The sequence below is a fragment of the Mytilus galloprovincialis genome, chromosome 13, assembly GCF_965363235.1.
Source record: "Mytilus galloprovincialis chromosome 13, xbMytGall1.hap1.1, whole genome shotgun sequence".
In the NCBI taxonomy this organism is placed as follows: domain Eukaryota; kingdom Metazoa; phylum Mollusca; class Bivalvia; order Mytilida; family Mytilidae; genus Mytilus; species Mytilus galloprovincialis.
In genome coordinates this window covers 15,067,762-15,088,543 of record NC_134850.1, presented here as the reverse complement: position 1 = coordinate 15,088,543, position 20,782 = coordinate 15,067,762, and the positions used below count along the sequence as shown (strand labels likewise).

At 32.2% G+C, this 20,782-nt stretch overlaps 1 protein-coding gene across 1 annotated transcript; it reads right to left on the bottom strand.

The window, feature by feature from the left end:
* Window positions 1-768: 768 nt before the first annotated feature.
* LOC143056952 (AP-2 complex subunit mu) lies at window positions 769-19,410 on the bottom strand. The gene is made up of 10 exons (XM_076230164.1): window positions 19,318-19,410; window positions 17,592-17,684; window positions 16,089-16,354; window positions 12,577-12,795; window positions 11,980-12,124; window positions 11,418-11,549; window positions 8,382-8,517; window positions 7,046-7,143; window positions 3,002-3,113; window positions 769-1,369 (listed from the first exon to the last, which is right to left on the bottom strand). The coding sequence occupies exons 2-10, from the start codon at window positions 17,663-17,665 to the stop codon at window positions 1,235-1,237; spliced, it is 1,317 nt and encodes a 438-aa protein (XP_076086279.1). The 5' UTR covers window positions 17,666-17,684; window positions 19,318-19,410; the 3' UTR covers window positions 769-1,234.
* Between the last annotated feature and the right edge of the window lie 1,372 nt (window positions 19,411-20,782).

The window sequence follows — 20,782 nt, the reverse complement described above, 5'->3', positions numbered from 1 at the left end:
AAACAAGAATTATGCTTGTAGGTTTGATATAAAGTATTTTTTTGAGAGATTAGATATCAAGCAAATATCATGTTAATATTCAGGAAAACATGAAACTTTTTTGCTATAGTGACAAAACTAAGTCGGTTACCCTGAATGTTTTTATCATATTTTGTTCCTCAAATCATGAAATACCTTTACACAAAACTTTAAGATAAATTCTGATAAATCACTGGTAGAACTGAATAGGCTGTTTGGTCTTTAAGTGAGGTTTTGGAATAAGTGCCAAATGTTTGGACTCCTTTGTGTTTTTCCATACGACACAAGGTAAAATATTTTGCCCCATAACAACCTATTTATCTTTTAACATAAGACTTCATAGCTCATAAAAGGTGATTTGACAAATTTAAGCAGATTCTTGATTTTCTTTCTGTTGATTTGAGACCCAAATAATACCAATGCAAATATAAGGTAAAAGTAGTCCTTTTTCTGCCATATTTTATAAATCAAATATCTGGAAAAGGAGCTCCATGACCTATCAATATTTTTAAGTTTATTTTGATCCTTAACTAATACTCTTCCAGCTTAAAGTATCAATTTTGAATTATTGATTTATTTACTTTTACCTTAGATCACCTAACTACATCCTTAATTGAATTTTAAAAGACTATTTCTTATACATGAACTGATATACAATCAATCAATAAACATTTTAATATATTCTCTACTAGCTAAACATTATTTCTCCATGTCAACCTTTCTTTCAGATATATGTATAACAAAAAAAGATTATTCTACATTTTTATTCATCTTTTAATATTAAAAGCACTGTGGGTAGTTTTTTAATAGTTATTACACCTAAATGACTGAATCCTCAATAATGCTTTCACTCTGGTCCTACCATTACCTTTTTTAAAGTTTATTGTCTAGATGATAAACATTAAAGATTTATGGAAAAAAGATGTAAAACTACATCTAATTTATACTTTCAAAATATAATTTTTATGAATACTCAAGTGACAGAAGTATATTATTTGTACATTATGGCTTAATATCCAGTGTAAAGAATACTAATGCCCAATAACATCAACTTAGTAACATCTATTACCCACAATGCTTTCAATTTTTTATAAATGGTGGATACACAATATGCAAGTTTACTAAACATCAATTAGTAATGAGTAAATATGTTCAGTATTATTCCTTCTCCAGAATTCACATCATTCTTCCTTAAAACTCTCTGTTGCTGATTTTATCAACATCTGGTCTCGTACAACCCACTCCTGCCGATATATCTGACCCACTTTATCACATCGTGGTCACTATAGTTCAGTTTAGGTTCGAACACTTTTAGATAGCGAACTTTGAAGCCTGAAGGAGCAAAGGGTACCTGCAATTAAAAAATACACTTATTTTATAGAATTCACAAATTCAAAATATTATGTATTTTCTGAAAAATGTATTCAAATGCTTGCAACAAAACCTTGAATCTGATTAACAATGTCCTACACAATGAGTTTCACGCCAAATGTGTTAAGTTTTTTTGGTGTACAACCAATGAAACTACCCATGATCCTTTGAAGTCATGAATTGCTTCCAAGCTATCTGACAATTCTAAATGATTCAAAATTTAAAATATTTGTACAAGAACTCAAAAGAAACAATTGAGTAATATGACAACTGTGATGAACACTCACAAAAGGATTTCTGTGCTCTACAATAGTTCTTTTATATTGATTATCTCCCCTCTTCATACTGGATCAGGATTACATCACTTTTTTTCATATCTTGAAATAGTTTTCTACAACTGTGTAAAGTTTTAACAATATCCATTCAGTTGTTATGAAGAATTTGTGCTAAGTCAGCACATGGACAGACAGGATGATTTCTATATATCCCCCAAACTTAGTAGGATATTGTGGATTAATTATTGGATATCAATTATCATGGATTTCATGGGTATAGGTGAACCACAAATTGAAATGTTCAATGCATTTCAAATTTGCCATAAGGTTGTTTGCAGACTTGGGCAAAACTACAACATTAAATGTCCATAAAAGTATACAAGTTTTCATCTACCCACGAAATTAAATTTCCTTCGAAAATCGAGTTTTCATCAATCCACGAAAATTGGTATCCCAGGGGTTAAGAAATCCACTAGCCCGACGCCCGGGACTACAACATTTAGACATCGGGCAACCAAGACTTGTAACACAAAACGGACTAGTAACAAAAAAATCTTTGCGTTTCTAAAATTGAAAGGGGGAAATCCCCTTATCACTTTTCTATCTTATCCAATCAGATTCAACTACGTCATCCGGGATTCCCAGAATTTGAACTGATTTGTACAAGTTTTAAAATAGAACAAATAACTCTGGGTGGATCTTGTACTTTCAATATCGATGTGTCAGTACAGGGGGTGGTATTGTACATTGCTTATGCAACCTGATTTTACCTCCTTCTGATTAATTTATTGCAATATAAATGTGAATCCCTTTTGACAGCAGAAACCTGACTTTTTTCAGATATAAATTTGAAACATGTGCTGATAATTCTTTTACAAAAACGTGATGATGCTATTGTATCTGATAAAACCCCCTCCAATCCTTTTACATACCCACGTATAGCAGTGGTCAAGACTTGTATCATCCCCGGATTTGGTCAACTCATTATATCAGAATTTTCAGTGAATATTCAATTATCGATTAATTGAATATATACGCTAATGGAATATTTTTTGCTGATATAAGTTTTGAATATCCAATTTGCAAAAATCTACTGTACAATGCCGTGAATGGATAAAAATTGTTAAGTTTATAGAATTCATTGTTATTGCAGCAAACTCTGAATTTGTAAGGCATACTAGGGCTAGCAGGTCAGTTTTGTTGGGCTAGTAGTTCTTCCAACAGGGCTATTAAAATCTTGCAACCAATTAGCCCTGGGCTAGTGAGCTATAACAAAATTTCTTAACCCCTGGTATCCACGAAAATAAAGGAATCCAGTGTAAAAATACAATTTTTACCTCAAAGTTCATAGAGATTGGAGGCCTGGTCCACTTTTTCTTCTCATTGGTATTTAATAGTTCAATCTCTGCACTCAGCTGGCATTCTTTCATACCTCCCATTCTCTTTATTCTACAGAAAGAGCAAACATTTTATGAATTGCATGCCACTGTAAAACAAGAGGCTCTCAACAGCCTGAATCGCTCACCTGCATTTCAGAGGAGAAGATTCTTAAATGTTATCAAACTTGATGAACAAAGTGTGTAAAATGGTCCTAAAAGGGCAATAACTCCTTAAGGGATCAATTGACAATTTTGGTCCAATAAACTTCTTTGTACATCTTACTTTGCTGAACATTATTGCTTTTTACAGTTTATATCTATGACCTATCTATAATTATATTCAAGATAATAACAAAAATCTGCAAAATTTCCTAAAAACTACCAATTTAGTGGCAGCAACCCAAAAATGGGTTGTTTGATTCGTCTGAAAATTTCAGGTCTGATAGATCTTGACCAATTGAACAGTTTTTCCCCATGTCAGAATTGCTCTTATAGCTTTAGTTTTTGAGATATAAGCCGTCAATGGATCAAAACTTCAAATACATTTTATAAACTAGATACCATAAGGAACATTTAGTTAAAGTTTGAAGGTATTTGGCCCTGAAGTTTCAGAGGAGAAGATTTTTAAAATAGTTTACGAAGACAGATGACAGGTGATGACGGACACCAAGTGATGGCATTAGCTGACATGGGGCCCTTTGGGCCCCGGTGAGCTAAAAATGAAGACAATTAAGATCTCAAAACATGAGTGTAAAACTTCACATGTTTATGTGTTTACCTGTTGTTTCATGAAGACTGGGTTTTTTTTCTCTATTAGTACAAAAAATTTAAAGATATGATATTAAATACAGCTTTGACAGATAAAATAAATGTTATAGTAGCTCTTAAAATTTTCATATTTGATTTACAACATACTTAATGTATATCAAAATAAATAATTAGTCTAAAATAGACGGTTTATGGTGCATGGACTTGATAATATGTATCAACATTTTGTTTGTATTTTAGTCTAGATGCCTTCTAATTTACCATTGACTACACCTCTCAAGACTGCTAAGAGTTTTATAAACTGATATAAACATAAATATAGATATAAATAGATAGCCACATTGTGTAACAAAAAATTAAACGGGGAATGTATTGATTGATTGTTGGTTGCTTTACGCCACATTAGCACAACAAGGCTATATCGCGGGAATGTTACAATGGCTTGCATATCATATAAGATCATATAAAGTTATAAAAGGACATAACTGAAGAACAGTAAAAGGTTTTCTAGGTTTGTCTTGAATTCATATTAACATTTTAAAAAATATTTTTTAATGCTTTGTGTATGTGTAGGTCACATGAATGGGGATTCAATGAGGTCAAATTTTTCACTTGCAAGTAAATAATTCATAAGTGATTTTCTTTGCTTATTTTGACAATATTGAACCAAACTGGCCGCTAAAAAGGAAATTTTATCCCACTATTTCACTTTCATTAATAATTTTTACTGTTTTTATATAATTCATAGCTAATGCATAATTCAATTTCTTAATATTTAACAATAAAAAACAACAAAAGATATAAGAAGATGTGGTATGAGTGCAAATGAGACAACTCTCCATCCAAGTCATAATTTGTAAAAACAAACCATTAAAGGTCAAAGTAGGGTCTTCAACATGGAATCTTGGCTCATACCGAAAACAGCAAGCTATATAGGGCCCAAAAAATTACTAGTGTAAAACCATTCAAACAGGAACCAGATGCTCCGCAGGGTGCAGCTTTATGCGACCGCAGAGGTCGAACCCTGAACAGTTGGGGCAAGTATGGACACAACATTTAAGCTTGATACAGCTCTGAATTTAGATTGTGATTAAATAGTTGACACAACATAGGTTTCTGAAACAGGATGAATGTGGTCTAAGAACTTAAACTTAAAAACTTAAAAATTTTAAATTGGACATTTACCTATTATGGTCCAATATCCAAAATCTAAATACATGGTTAGATTCAGCATATCATAGAACCCCAAAAATTCAATTTTTGATGAAATCAAATAATGTTCAATTTTAGACCCTTTAGACCTCAATGTGGACCAATTTGATAACCGGCCCAAATATTAAAAATCTAAATACATGGTTAGATTCAGCATATTGAAGAACCCCATATATTCAATTTTTGTTGAAATCAAACAAAGTTTAATTTTGGACCCTGATTTGGACCAACTTGAAAACTGGGCCCATAATCAAAAATCTAAGTACATGTTTAGATTCAGCATATCAAGGAACCCCAAGAATTCAATTTTTGTTAAAATCAAACTATTTTTTTTTTGGACTTTTTGGACCTTCATGTAGACCAATTGGAAAACAGGACCAAAAATTAAGAATCTAAATACACGGTTAGATTTGGCATATCAAAGAACCCCAATAATTCATTTTTTGATGAAATCAAACAAAGTTTAATTTTGGACCCTTTTGGACCCTAATTCCTAAACTGTTGGGACCAAAACTCCCAAAATCAATCCCAACCTTTCTTTTGAGGTCATAAACCTTGTGTTAAAATTTCATAGATTTCTATTTACTTATACTAAAGTTATTGTAACAGGCTATTATTTGAACTTGGAATTATTTTTAATTATGGAATTTGCATTATTTCTTGTGTTAGAAATTTTTAATGAATTATAATTATGTTCATTCTGTATTATAATGTTCTGTGCCGCACACAACACTTTCTATTACAAAGAAGATAGCACATTTTCAATAGAATGTATTGTGCCACGCACAACACTATCTATACAAAATACACTGTGTGGAAAGTGTTATGCTCCGCTCAAAACATAATAATACAAAATAAACATGGAATTTATAAAAAAAATTCCAACACAAGAAATTATGTAAATTCCATAATTAAAAATAATTCCGAGTTCAAATAATAGCCTGTTTTGTGCAAAAACCAAGAAAAATGCTTATTTGGGACCTTTTTTTGGCCCCTTATTCCTAAACTGTTGGGACCAAAACTCCCAAAATCATTCCAAACCTTCCTTTTGTGGTCATAAACCTTATGTTAAAATTTCATAGATTTCTGTTTACTTATACTAAAGTTATTGTGCGAAAACCAAGAAAAATGCTTATTTGGGCCCTTTTTGGCCCCTTATTCCTAAACTGGTCCGAGTACACAGTTATTTCGTAGTGCATTTCTTTTAGACAATAAATGAAAATTTAAAAATCCCACCTGCGCTTTCTCAATAATATTTTTACAGTGTGTTGTACTACTTCTGGGACAAATTATATCAAAATTATAGAAAACTTCATCAGCTCTAACTCAAAATATGGACACGTTTATGTTAAGGGGGTCTTGAAATCTTTTGACAGCTTCCGAAGTGCTAATTTTTTACCTTTTTCAGCTGGACCTAATCACTACTTTACATTAATATTTATGACCCAAATTTTTTTACAGTGTCATTTCACCCCCCAACTTGCTATATGAGGCATAAAACATGGAGAAATAAATTTGGAATGGGTATAACAAAAATTGGCAAGTAACACACTGTCCACACTAAGGACTTCGTGGACAACGAAAATCAAAGGACGATAACTGTGTACTCGGACCAACTGTTGGGACCAAAACTCCCAAAATCAATCCCAACCTTCCTTTTATGGTCATAAACCTTGTGTTTAAATTTCATAGATTTCTATTTACTTATACTAAAGTTATAGTGCGAAAACCAAATGTCTTCAGACGACGACAATGCCGACGTCATACCAATATATATACGACGAAAAAATTTCAATTTTTGCGGTCGTATAAAAACCAACGGTCTAATCTATATAAAAAACAAGAAACACTTATGAACCACATCAACAAACCACAACTACTGAACATCAGGTTCCTGACTTAGTACAGGTGCAAACAAATACAGCAGGTTTAAATGTTTGAATATGTACCAACCTTCACCCTTACCTGAAACAATAGTGTAACATCACAACATAGAAAGACACAATACATAGTTGTACTTACTTCCACACAATTGCATTTTCACTAGCTTTGTATTTAGCTTTTCCTTTCATACAAATAACCTGTACACCGCTCGTGTTCAATGGGGTTGGAATGCGTACCTGAAATATTGATTTACATGATAGTTGATATTCTATGCTATAAAAGAATTTTCCTAAATAACCCAAAAAATTATTGTCATTGTTAGATAGTTTACACTGCAGAAGGTGCAGCTCTTCAAGCATAAATGGATGGAATATGCTGTTTATTTCAAGTGACAACTATTACATGCATATTCATAGATCAGAACATGTGAAACAAATGTGCAAACTGCTGTTTTAGACCAACATAATGACCCTAGTTTTTAATGTACAAGTTTTCAAGAAGACCCCTGACTCTCTAAGGGACGACATCAAAAGTTCAATGAAGGATAAAAAACTTAATTCACATAGTTTTTTCACTGACCCCCACACCCCCCCCCTCTTAACTTAATTTGGGAAAAATTGATTGACCAATAGGGATATATGTAAAATCGATTTTAGATTAACAAAACTTGCAGCAATGTTGACCCCCTACCCCCAAACTATTTGATTTAAGTTTTTTATCCTACATCGATCTTTTGATGTCGTCCCTAAGTCTTAGGTGATTTATTTATATTTAAAAATAAATAATTTCTATGGGGGAATAATAAAGCTGTAAAAGATTTTTTTTTAAAACAGACTAAATTTGGTTGATGTTTTGTTTTTGTTTTTTTGGGGGGTGGGATGGGTATTTTTGTTTTAATTTAGTTCTAAACATCCGATTCCTATTCCCTATATCAGAACTATTATTATATTCTTCAAAAACTTAAATAAGGGGAAAACTGGGTATATATTATCATAAATTATTATAATGAGGCAGTAATATGAAAAGTATGGAAGGTTTAACATGGTTCAACATTTTTCAGTTCACTATGTGTATACACACAAAATGGCTGATGCAGTCTCAAATTACTGTCAGATTTTATGTGTTACTTTTGCGTATTTATCAGGAAATATATTTTTATATCCAAAAATACAAAACAAAACAAAGTCCAAGTATTGGTAGATCTGAAATCACACTTTCAGCATACTTGAGCCTCCTCATGGTTGATTATGTAGTTACCGGGACATAGTTATAGTCATTATTTGATTACCAGACAAAATATTTCATTATTATTTGTTTTTTGATAATCTGGGACAGCATTTTTTTATTATTTGATAATCTTGTTTAAAAAAATAATTAATGATTATGTGATTATATTCATGTATATTGGCAACTAATTTGTAATTATGTGATTATGTGAATACTTGGACACCCCCATGAGAGGCCTCATACTTACTTCTACTTTCTGTGCTAACAATGATGGCTTGAAATTTGACTTGACAACAACTTTGACCTCCATCTTGGATCGCCCAACTTCTCTAACCAATGGAATTACTCGGAATGGTAGACTGATGTCTTTTGTTGTACGATATCTTAAAAATAAAAAATTTAGTTCATGTATTTGCATGTTGGAAGTTAAGTGTTCAGAATTTGAAAGGATGGTAAATTCACAAACAGTTTTTTTCTTTTCTGTTTAAGGAGTAAAACCAAATTTAAAAAAATTAACACACTTTTCAGAACCACAGATTTTAGTCTTATAGTCCATTTAAGGTAGAAAATGGGACTATGAAGAAAAAAATCACAAAAATATATCAAAGCAGTAAAATGTATTGAGTGCATAACTATTTATTGAAAATAATACCAGTAAAAAGAAATTAGATACATGAATAAGTGGCAGAGAGAAATAACATAATTATTATAGAAAGGAAAGGAAACCATGTGCTCCACAGGGTGCAGCTTTATACGACCGCAGAGGTCAAACCCTGAACAGTTAGGGCAAGTATGGACACAACATTCGAGCTTGATACAACTCTAACTTTGGATTGTGATCAAATTTTTGACATAATATAGGTTTCTGACACAAAGCAAATGTCAAGATCTTACAAATCTATGGCGCAATACAAGATTTGTTCTTCAAACTTTTCAAAAATTTGGAATTTGAGAAATTTGGAGAAAAAAATTAAAACTTCTACCACCCCCCTTTTTTTTTGCAATTAGTCCCAAACCTGATATTTCCTTATACATAATTTAAACAATTAGTGTAAAGGTGGTTAATCCAAACATACCCAACATTGTATGTTAATTTTTTTTTAATAACCTCCCTTTCGCTGCTTTTAAATTGTCATAATTTTCCATTGACCAGAAAAACCTAGTTTTTCCCCTTTTTTGCCCCTTATTACAAAACATTTTGAGCCATAACTCCCAAAAGTCAATACTAACCATCCCTTCATGGTATGGAAACTTGTGATATAATTTCAGAGAGATTCATACACTTAAACACAAGTAATTGTTTGAAAACTACAAAAATGCTTATTTGGGCCCCCTTTTTGGCCCCTAATTCCTACACTATTAGGACTATAACCCCCAAAATCAATCCCAACCTTTCTTTAGTGGTATTGAACCTTCTGGTAAAAATTTATAGAGATCATTCACTAAAACGTAAGTTATTGTCCGGAAACTAAAAGTGTCTTCAGACGACGACAACGCAGACAAAGACATGATGACTCACTAAAAGTGCTGTCTTTGCTCTTTGTTTGTTTTTCGCCGTGCATCACTGTACTGATTTGTGTCTTGAATGAATACCCCATATCCTTTTAGTTTTTATATCACGACATTTCAAGCTGGGATAAAAATTGAGGCTATGAATTGTTATATAAGTACAGTGAAACCTGGGTAAACCAAACCCTGATAAAACTGAATTTCACTTTAAACTGAACAATTTTTTAAAGTCCCACATAATATCCCTATCGATTAACGTTAATCTAACCTGAAAAAACCAAACCCTGTCAACACCGAATTCCGAACGCTTTTTGAAGGCTCATTAGTAAATATGTATTTGAAAATTACCTGTCAAAATCATTGATAGCAATAAAAAAAAAAGTATTTTTAATTATTTGCATGATTTAGTTAAACAAACACAGGATGACAGAGTATCCCCGAGGGTATTTGAGGTTAACTGGTGAGTTGTTAATACAAACTATATAATTAGCATGTTTGTGTCCATGTATTCAGTGAACTGGTCAGCTGCCCCCATTGCCGAAAAGGAAACGGAAGGAACTTTACCTAAGATCAATTAAATGCACGTTACTCAAATATTTACAGTCACAAATTCATAACTGCCATTCAGTAGCTAAACTGTTTAATTAAATAATAGTTTAAAGCCTTTCATTGGATTAAGAAGTCGTGCAACACAACAAGGTCGATGACTTTCGAATTATGTTTACAGGATGCGGGATTTCCTTTAGAGGCCTATATATATAATTCAGATGCTCCTGCAGACTTCTGTTAGCTATTTAGCAATGATAAAGTCCGAGAACAAACTGGACCCCTGCTGTTGTTTCACTTTTATCTTGTAGCGAAGTATCAATCAGTGGGAGGCCAGTTTAGTTCGAGAACTTGTGTGTGCTGAAAATGACAATCTCGATTCAACTACAGAATTGACAGAGACTCAGAATTTGAATTTGAATTCCTCGTCCGTCATTATTTGACGATTTATACACTTTTACAACGAGGAGCGTGATTGACGTGGTGGTGTTTGATTTATAAAAAAATGTAACAGTAAGTCTATCTTCATCTACTTGTATTTTTACATTTACATCTAAATCAACATGAAAACAAGCTTAGTGTCTCTTTCAAGCCATATATATATATATTTCTAATGACTTATAAAGGATATTTGCATGTTTCAAGGTTCTTGAATAAATGATGAGTAATTGCCTATATACTTAAATATACTTTGCATTTAGTAAGTAACACTGTAAACATATATTTGCTCGTGTGTGCTCATAAGTAGCATGCATGTTCCACTACATTGAATTATTTTAAATACAGTTGTTATAATTGAATTATACCTTGTACATGTAATATGGAGAGAGCTTTTATAGGCTGTGCCTGTTGCTCAATCCTTTTCATATCTTAATGAATAAATTATGTTTAAAATCAAACATGAAAATAAATTGTAGTTTGTTGAGTCACCTATTGTCCCTTGTCAGTAAGTGCCAAAGTTTTTTTGGTGTCGGCTTTTGTTTACCTCTACAATCCGAACACCTGTGAAAACCGAACAAAACACAAAGTCCTGTTGGTGTTCGGTTTGAACAGGTTTTTACTGTATTAGGATGTTTTCCAAATTTTATGTAATTGGAATAAAATATTTGTTCTAATGATTGTTGTGCGAGAAAACAAAGATAAATATAATGCCCCTCCTGATATACAGGGCTTCATGTTATACAGGGCTTCATGCAACGGACATCTAAAGATTATCAATTTCACTTACCTCATGAGTTCAAATTCTCCATCTGGTGGAATAAAGCTAATGCTGTGTTCTGTCTCAAATTTACTCAGTTTGACACACTGGTGGAACTGACAGTCGTCAATAGCTATAGAACTCTTACCACTTGGGTTAGAGCTAGACGAAGAAAAAAATAATAAATTTAAAGTCAGATTGAAAATCTAAAGGATTATGGTTAATTTAACTGTTTGTATACAACAATAAAAATAACACTACTTCTTTGGTTGAATATTTACAAACAAAAACAGTTAAGCTATTTTGAAGGCACTTGAATTGTTTTTGTATTAATTGGTGGTGGCAGGTCAAAAAGTTCAAATTGTGTTGTTATGTATGCAAAGTAAAATGCAATTGTATGACAATAAAAAGTGCCTTCCAACCTTCTACCAGTTTGGTATTTTTTTTTTCTAGAATAGTCCTTGACTGATTGTAGCAGGAAGGGAGATTTTTTTTTATTTTTTTTTATTTTTTTTTATATTTTCAACAATAGAAAATATTTTTGGTGGTTAATATATTGCAGTTTTTTGTCTGAGTCAATCTTATTTCTTACTTTGTTGTTCTACCAGTATCATCTATACTCTTTCCTTTACTCTCCACCAGAACTTTGTCATTGATGCCAAACTTACACTCTGGCATACCACTCAGATAGCTCTTCATCACAATCTTACCAGCTACATGGGCACTCAATACCTGACCTAAAATAAATAAAATGTTTAAACAATCAGAAAAATATAAGCTTTAAAATTCATGCCATGCAAACATATTATGTATTTGGCTTCACAAGTTTGGAGCCTGTAATTCAGTGGTTGTTGTCTGTGGCGCTGTATTTGCTTTATGGGTTATGATCATTGTTGTAGGCTATATAGTGACCTATAGTTGTTAACTTTTACATCATTTGGTGTTTGGTAAAGTTGCCGTTTAACTATTATACCACATTTGTAGCACTGGAAATCATACCACATCTTCTTACCTTTATAATAAGTCTAAAACAAACAAATGGATTATTGTAAATTTGTGTATATATGAAGCCATTTAGATGGTCGGACAAAATATGTTGTGGTCGTTTTGGCATTGGAAAGAGAAACGAGGGCATATTTTTACAGTTTGAGGGCAGAAGAGATAGCAAGGACATTGGTCAAGAACTTACCTTGTGGTGACATCAGCAAATTGACCGACTCAAGGACATCAAGAAACAACTCATTCCTCCGATATTTGATTCCCTCTCGTCTCCAGCCGATCTGTCCAGTAACTTGTGATGTAATCTGACTGGTTTCCTCCTTAGACTGAGATTTTACACCCTGTTGAGTGATAAATGTCTTGAGTATTCCTACATCTGTATTTTGTGGATATCCAAAATCAAGGATCTCTGAAAAATAAATATACAATATATCCATATAATTCAATTGTAATATCTTATTGGAAAGTGGAAACATATTTTATTTCAAAGAGTATAATATTAATAGAGGCAGGATCCAAAAACAGATATATTTAACGATTGCATCTCATACAAGTTAATTCCTTGAAGTTTTATTAGTTTACAAATGGTATCAGGGGTGATTCCAGGTGTTTTCAAATGGGTCCCTTGAACATCAAATTGGGAATTTTTTAAGCATAAAATCTAAGACGAAATAACATTATTTTCCTGTAAAAACGGAAAATGTATATTATTAAGTTTAACCTGTACACTGATGTTCATGTAAGTTGTAACATTTTGAATAATTCTGGATGGGCTACTGTTATTACATGAATATCATTGAACATGATGCACTAGTCTATCATCTTAGCTATAGTTACCTAGGCCTATTACAAAAACATATATTTCAGCTAAGTTAACATAAATAAACTCATCATAGATACCAGGACTAAATTTAGTATATACGCCAGACGCGCGTTTGGTCTACAAAAGACTCATCAGTGACGCTTAAATCCCAAAAAGTTAAAAAGGCCAAATAAAGTACGAAGTTGAAGAGCATTGAGGACCAAAATTCCTAAAAGTTTTGCCAAATACAGCTAAGGTAATCTATGCCTGAGGTAGAAAAGCCTTAGTATTTCAAAAAATTCAAAAATTTATAAACAGTAAATTTATAAATATAACCATATCAATGACAATTCATGTCAGCACAAAAAGTGCTGACTACTGGGCTTGTGATACAACCACTGAAAAAAATCATTCATCGGGTATTTTTTCAACAGCAGGTCATCTCTATAAATTTACCTTGATTCAAATGGATTTCAAATTGAACTGGTCAATTGTCGAATTCAGAAAAGCAATTACAAACGTTCATATATTTAATTGATAAGATATTTAAAGCATTGAACCAGTGTTCTTTAAAATTATTCGGATCATCTTCAAAACTTTTGAAATAGTTCCATAATGATGACATCGTATTTCATGAATGGTCTATCATCAACATTATTTTCAAAAAAAGCTCAAACTTTTGTCTTTTGAGGAAATATTTTCTTTAACAAAACAAGTTTTCATCATATTATATAACCGGCTCTGCTGGGCGATCTGCTTTTACGAGATCGGCGCCCATTAAACTTTATCCATCAATGTCATATCAAAATTTGAATTTGCTCTCTGCCGAGGTCTGCTTTGACACCCAATATTATCAACCTGCTGAGCGATCTGCTTTTACAAGATCGAATACTCCCATACTGTGACATATTAATCAATTGAATCGGCTGCTAAAATTGTTTGCCACATGTTGACATAATTAAATCGTTGTTAATAAAAAGCGATTGTAAACACATTCTTATCCGGATTTTAAAACGTTTATACAACAAACTATGAAAAATTATAGTTGCCTTAATCGGTGACAGAAACTTTTCCGGAAATATCCATTTTTATTTTATTTTCCTGAATTGGGAATTCATTTTCATGTACATTTTTTTGGGGCCGCTTAGCGGCCCTAAACTATATAGTGGAATCATCCCTGGGTATAGATTAATAAAGGATTTCTTCTTGTGACTAATATATTTACAATACTACATGTATAAAAACACATTTATTGACTTTTATTTTATAAATATAATATTGAACACATATTTTAATGTATTAGTTTTAATAAATTGATAATGGAAACAGGAAATGTGTCAAACAGACAACAACCTGACAAAAGAGCAGAAAACAGTTGAAGGCCACTTATGGGTTTTGATCTCAGCTAAAAATGTGTCTAGAAATATTTGGTATAAAATACTAAAATCAAGTGCTTCTTTAATATACACACAAACAGGATTCATTTTTTGGGGGGAATTTGAGATAACAATTTTGATAAAAATTTGCATTCAAAATATTTGTATCTAATCCTTGATTTTATATTTAGATCTAATTTTGGGGGCATTTGATTAAAAAAAATTGTAAGGGTTCCGCGGAACCCAGTGTCTCGCCTACTTTTGCTGTAAATCGCAGGCTCAACAAAAATGAGGAAAAAAAATAAATAAAAATATTCCTCTTGGTACTATCTTTTGATTGTAAGAAGCTTCTGTCAAAGTTTGGTAAAAATCCAGGATAGTTTATGAATCTAATAAATGTTTTAAAAACTTAAACTGCAGACTGTATGTAATGTTAACTGGAAGAAAATCTAAGTCCATTTAAAGGTAAATTACAGAAAAAATGGATATATCTTTTTACAAAATTTATTTCTGGATACTATCTTATGATCATAAATAAGCTTCTGTCCAAGTTTGGTACAAACCCAGGATAGTTTAAGAAAGTTATTAAGCTTTTAAAAACTTTAACCACAGAGTGAATGTAATGTTTCCCTGCAGAAAAAACTAAGTCCATTTATAAGTAAAATACGGAAAAAATGGAATTTTATTTTTACAAAATTTACTTCTGGATACTATCTTATGATCATAAACAAGCTTCTGTCCAAGTTTGGTAGAAATCCAGTTTGGTTTAAGAAAGTTATTAAAATTTCAAAAACTTTAACCACAGAGTGAATATTTGTGGACGCCGACGACACCGACGACGGAATGTAGGATCGCTTTGTCTCGCTTTTTCGACTAAAGTCGAAGGCTCAACAAAAATGTATCTCATTTACCATGTTTACAGCATAAACTTTGTAAAATATATAATATCTCTCATTAGAGGGTATTATAGGTTTTGCATATCTACCAGTTTTTATGAAAGTAGTGAGCACTTTTTAGTGAGATTTTTTCTAAGATGTTTTGGGACATCAGAGATATACAGTGTAACCTATGTAATCCAACACACACGCAGTGTATCCCAAACTCTGTCTGACTGACAAAATGTCAGACAAAAATTCCTTTCGGACAGACAGAAATTTTAAGATATTTTGGTTGAATATATAGTAGAAAAGTCCAAATTTCACTTTAGGTCTGACAAACCCTAAAACAGTTTGGCACAGTCTGCACTGGGAAACCTGAAAAAATGTCAGATTAAGCAGGGTGTCATAATACTCAGGTTTTTTTCTGCAAGGATTGGCATATTTTGGGACCATGAAAATGTCTCAGTTAAAGCAGGATGTCGTAATACTCAGGTTTTTTTCTTCAAGGATTGGCATATTTTGGGACCATGAAAATGTCTCGGTTGAAGCAGGATGTTGGATTAAGCAGGATTCACTGTACTTTGTTTAAATTTGGAGCTATATTTTGTTCAGCCTCATGAATTTGTCAACTGCTAGTAAAACTCACCGTCCAAAATTTCATAAATTAGAACAAAGTTATTTTTTATATTTTCTTCTGTTATTTTGCCAAAATAAGACTGCATGACTTCCACCATCTTGAGAAGAAACTCAAACACCATAGAGGCATTGACATTCTGTTTGGTTACTGCGGCTAACCAGATGTTGGACCTTTTGATGTGGAAAAAACTGGTTCTGGCAATATTGGTTACAGGTGAACGGACTTGTTGTCTGGCATGAATGACATTGACCCTAAATGCATCAACTGCATTTCGTCTGAAATATAAGGCAGCAATACTTTTTGTAAATGATTGCAGAATACATGTAGCACAACTCTACCACTAATTATAGTATTGTTCACAAATAATTAACATATCAAAATAAAAGCAATCTTTGAGTGGATACTGAAAACAAAGACAAAGTTTAATTTCTTAAGAAAATGATGAAATGTTCATACAACAAAATTGTTGCCCTGAAAAAGGAAAATTACATATACTTTTTAGCCACTGCTCAATAATGAAATATTTGACATGCATGATATTAAACATAAGTTCAGGTGTAGATTGGGGAAGGGGGGGTAATTTATGTCTTAGAATTGGGAACGACATTTTGCAAAGCATCCAGTTTTGTTTCATTGTTGAGCTATTCAACAAAGAAAATAATATATTATTGTGTCATAAAGTCTGTCTGACTTAAGGTAGCACAATGCAAAGATTTTTTACTTCCAATCTCCAACCTTTAATATGCTGTAACTTTCTTATGACTGCATGTAAATTAATAAAAGAGGTATATATAGATAAATAAAAGATTAATCTTTTAAATGAATGCAATATTTTTGTTCTGCAATCATTATGTTACAATTATTATGTAATTAACGGCAAAATCTTGGTCAGTTCACTTGTATGAATTTAGCTCTGTCATCTCTATAACTACACAAGAAATTTTAACGTTATCTTAATCAACACAGTAGGAGCTACAAAAGGGTGTCTCAAATTATGGCTATTGTATTCTATTCTGTCATAAATCTGTAATGAGTGTAAATATCCTTACCACATAAAAGTAGAGATTGTTTGATAAGGTGTAAAATTTGATCTCTACATTCTATCCAAAATCTGAGACACTCTTTTGTAGACAATGGCTATAGGAACAACATAGTATAAAATCAACCCTCTCTGGGTATCCATGAAGAAGCTAATTTCAATTGAAAGTGTAAATTTCTTGTAAAATTTTGTAGACACAGTTAAAATTATAATTGATTACATAATTGTTGTACAATACTAACATTGCATTAATTTGAAAGAGTAATAATCTGTTAGCTATCCATAAATACCAATTTAATAAATTTTCAAGCATTATAAAGAAAGTTACAGCATTTTAAAACTGGGGCATTGGAGGTATAAAATCTTTGTACTGTGCTACCTTAATTCAGTTTGTGAAACAACATGAAAGAATGAACACTAGAATAACCTTTTTCACAATCATTATTTATAAAACTTTAATTTGATAAGTTTACCCAATATCATCTCTGTATACCCTGGATATGAGGACCTCTCCTTTGTGGTTGTAAATAAATAGTCCACCAATCATTTCTTTATTTTTCTGTTACCTGAAAACCAAAAATACATCATGTATAGAAAAACCTTGATTGTATGTATAAGTTTTACCTGATATTTAGTTCAGTGTACACTACCAATGGATAAATAATTTAAGAAAACATTTATATATCAGTTTCAAAGGGTATACTGATCTTTACTGTATATTTTGTAAAGTAAAAAACAACTTTTTTACAGGTTCAAACATGTATAACCCATAAAAGATAAACATAATATTAATAATAAAGTACTGTGAGAAATAACTTTGATCAATAAATGAGTAACCGTGTTACCATGTACCACATCAAGAAACAAAGTACATGTAATACCATGAGACAAGTTGAGTCAAATATGACGATAGGATGATTGAACTCATTATCATGATCATAGATACTAGGATTGAAATTTTGTATTTGCACCTGACAAACGTTTCATCAACGGTATACAAAAGACTCATCAGTGAAGCTCAAATAAAAAAAAAGCTTTAAAGGCCAAATAAATTACGAAGTTGAAGAACATTGACTGGTAGACTAAAACAGATGCCTCATAAATTGTATCAAGTTCTTGACTTTTTTAGTTCCTGTAATGCAGAGCTTTCAATTATTTGTTTAAGAACACAATTTGTCTCATTGGAAATTAAAGAAGCCACAGCAAGATTATTTATTTTGTTCAATCATGTTAATAGCAACACAACGATAAAGAAAGGTTTATATGTGCATATAAACTTTCAAAACAATTAGCTGAGCAAATCATAACAAAAACATTTACATTTGATCAACAATCATCTATCCACTCATTTGTTTTTGCTTACATATTATTCTGGACCAAATAACATTGTTTAATCAAATTGGGATAAAGAAGCTGGTGTCAGCAGGCCATTCATTAGGAGGCGGTACCCGGTACTTTTACCCTCCTATGATATTGACAAGTACTGCCTAAATGTAGGAATTTTTATATAAGATATTCATGGAATAAATTGAAAAGTACCACCTAGAAACGAGGAAAGTACCAGTCAACATGAAAGATAATGAAACCACTGGGTGTGAACAGTCAACAGGGCCAACATATCAAGGGCTAGGGAGCATCACGTCAAAGACTTGGAGAACAGTCAACAGGGCCAACATATCAAGGGCTAGGGAGCATCACGTCAAAGACTTGGAGAACAGTCAACAGGGCCAACATATCAAGGGCTAGGGAGCATCACGTCAAAGACTTGGAGAACAAACTGGAAACATCAACTGGGCGAATCAACCAGAGCTATTATAATAATAAATAAGCTTTATTTAGAGTCGGCAAGGTATACAAACATAGACAAACATAAGCTCTAATGAGATTTTAACCGACATAAATAATTATTGAATAGAATGAGTGTAAAAAAAACACAGATATAAGATTTAATTTTGACCTATACCAGTTATTCAGCAGACCAAATCTGTGTTAATTTGTTTGATTGTGGGTTATATCAAAATATTTAGTGATTAAACCCAAGAAAAGTGACGCGATGTCCCTGATGATACGCCCACTTGATGATTTGTACTGCTTCCAGTTATTCTATCACAGGAATTTCAATCAAAGAAGTGAATGTAATAGAAATTATTAGTAGTTGTTCATTAACTATAAAGGAAAACATATATGTATCTTTTTTACCGGCACAAATTATAAATAATCATTTCTAATGAGCAAGAAAGAAAATCGAAGTGTGGAAAGATCACTTCCGGTTTCAGAAAAGTCAATAATATTAGAACCAAATCAGTAGTAACTTTAATTTCCGTATTTGCAGTATTAAATTTAAATCCTTATATTGATTCCTAAGCACCACAAGAATCCTTATAAGGAAAGGTATATTGCAGGTTCTTACAAGTGTTTCACTAAACCCCTTTCTAAATTTCTTACTGCCATACTCACTGCAGTCAAAGTAGGACTTCAGAAATATTCCGAAACGACATATTCAAGAAGTGGTGTTAATCAGATGTGGATATTGAAAAAATCAAAAGAGTTATTGGTGAATTTACAATCTCATTTATTAAAACAGTGTACCAACATTAAAACCTTTGATTTTTCAACTCTTTATACCACTATTCCACATACTAAAAACTTAAAGCTCGACTGAAAGACCTCGTCAGCCTATGTTTCTTTAACAAAAAGGCTGGCACTAGACGTTTTAAATATCATCTAGTTTTGGGCAGAAATTCAGCTTACTTTGTGAAAAATCATACAGGGTCAAGCAAAAAATACACCGAAGAGGATATCACTGTCATGCTGGACTTTTAAATTGACAACATATTTGTTGAATTTGGAGGTTTAGTCTTCCAACAGACTATTGAAATCCCAGTGGGTACCAATTGCGCTCCTCTACTTGCAGATTTGTTTTTGTATTCCTATGAAGCAGAATTTATCCAAGGGCTTGTACAGAAAGGAGAAAAGAAGTTAGCCCAGTCTTTTAATTTCACCTTTCGGTATATTGAAGATGTACTGTCTGTTAATGATAATAGATTCAGTGATCACTTACATTTAATATATCCAAGTGAACTTGAAATTAAAGATACTACCGACACAGATAAATCTGCTTCATATTTAGACCTTTTTCTCGAAATGACTACTGATGGTAGGTTGAATACCAAAATTTATGACAAACGCGATGATTTTAATTTTCCTATAGTCAACTTTCCATTTCTGTGTAGCAACATCCCAGCGGCACCAGCATATGGAGTATATGTGTCTCAATTGATACGTTACTCTAGAGCTAGTTCAAAGTACGTTGATTTTGTTGAACGAGGAATACTGCTTTCTCAAAAGTTGCTAAGACAGGGCTATGAATCAATCAAATTAAGGTCATCACTCAAGAAATTTTACGGTCGTCATCTTGATCTGATTGGCAATTATGAAAAAAGTGTGTTAGAAATCATATCTGATATTCTTCCTCAGTCATAATAACCTTCCATTATTATCGACTGACTGAACAAAGAAATAACACGACGGATGCCGTATACGGTGCAGGAAATGCTTACCCTTCCGGAGCACCTGATTTCACTCCCGGTTTTCATGGTTTTTAGTGGAGTTCGTGTTGTTTTTTATTTCTTATTTATAACTATTGATGTAAATGTCCTTTGGT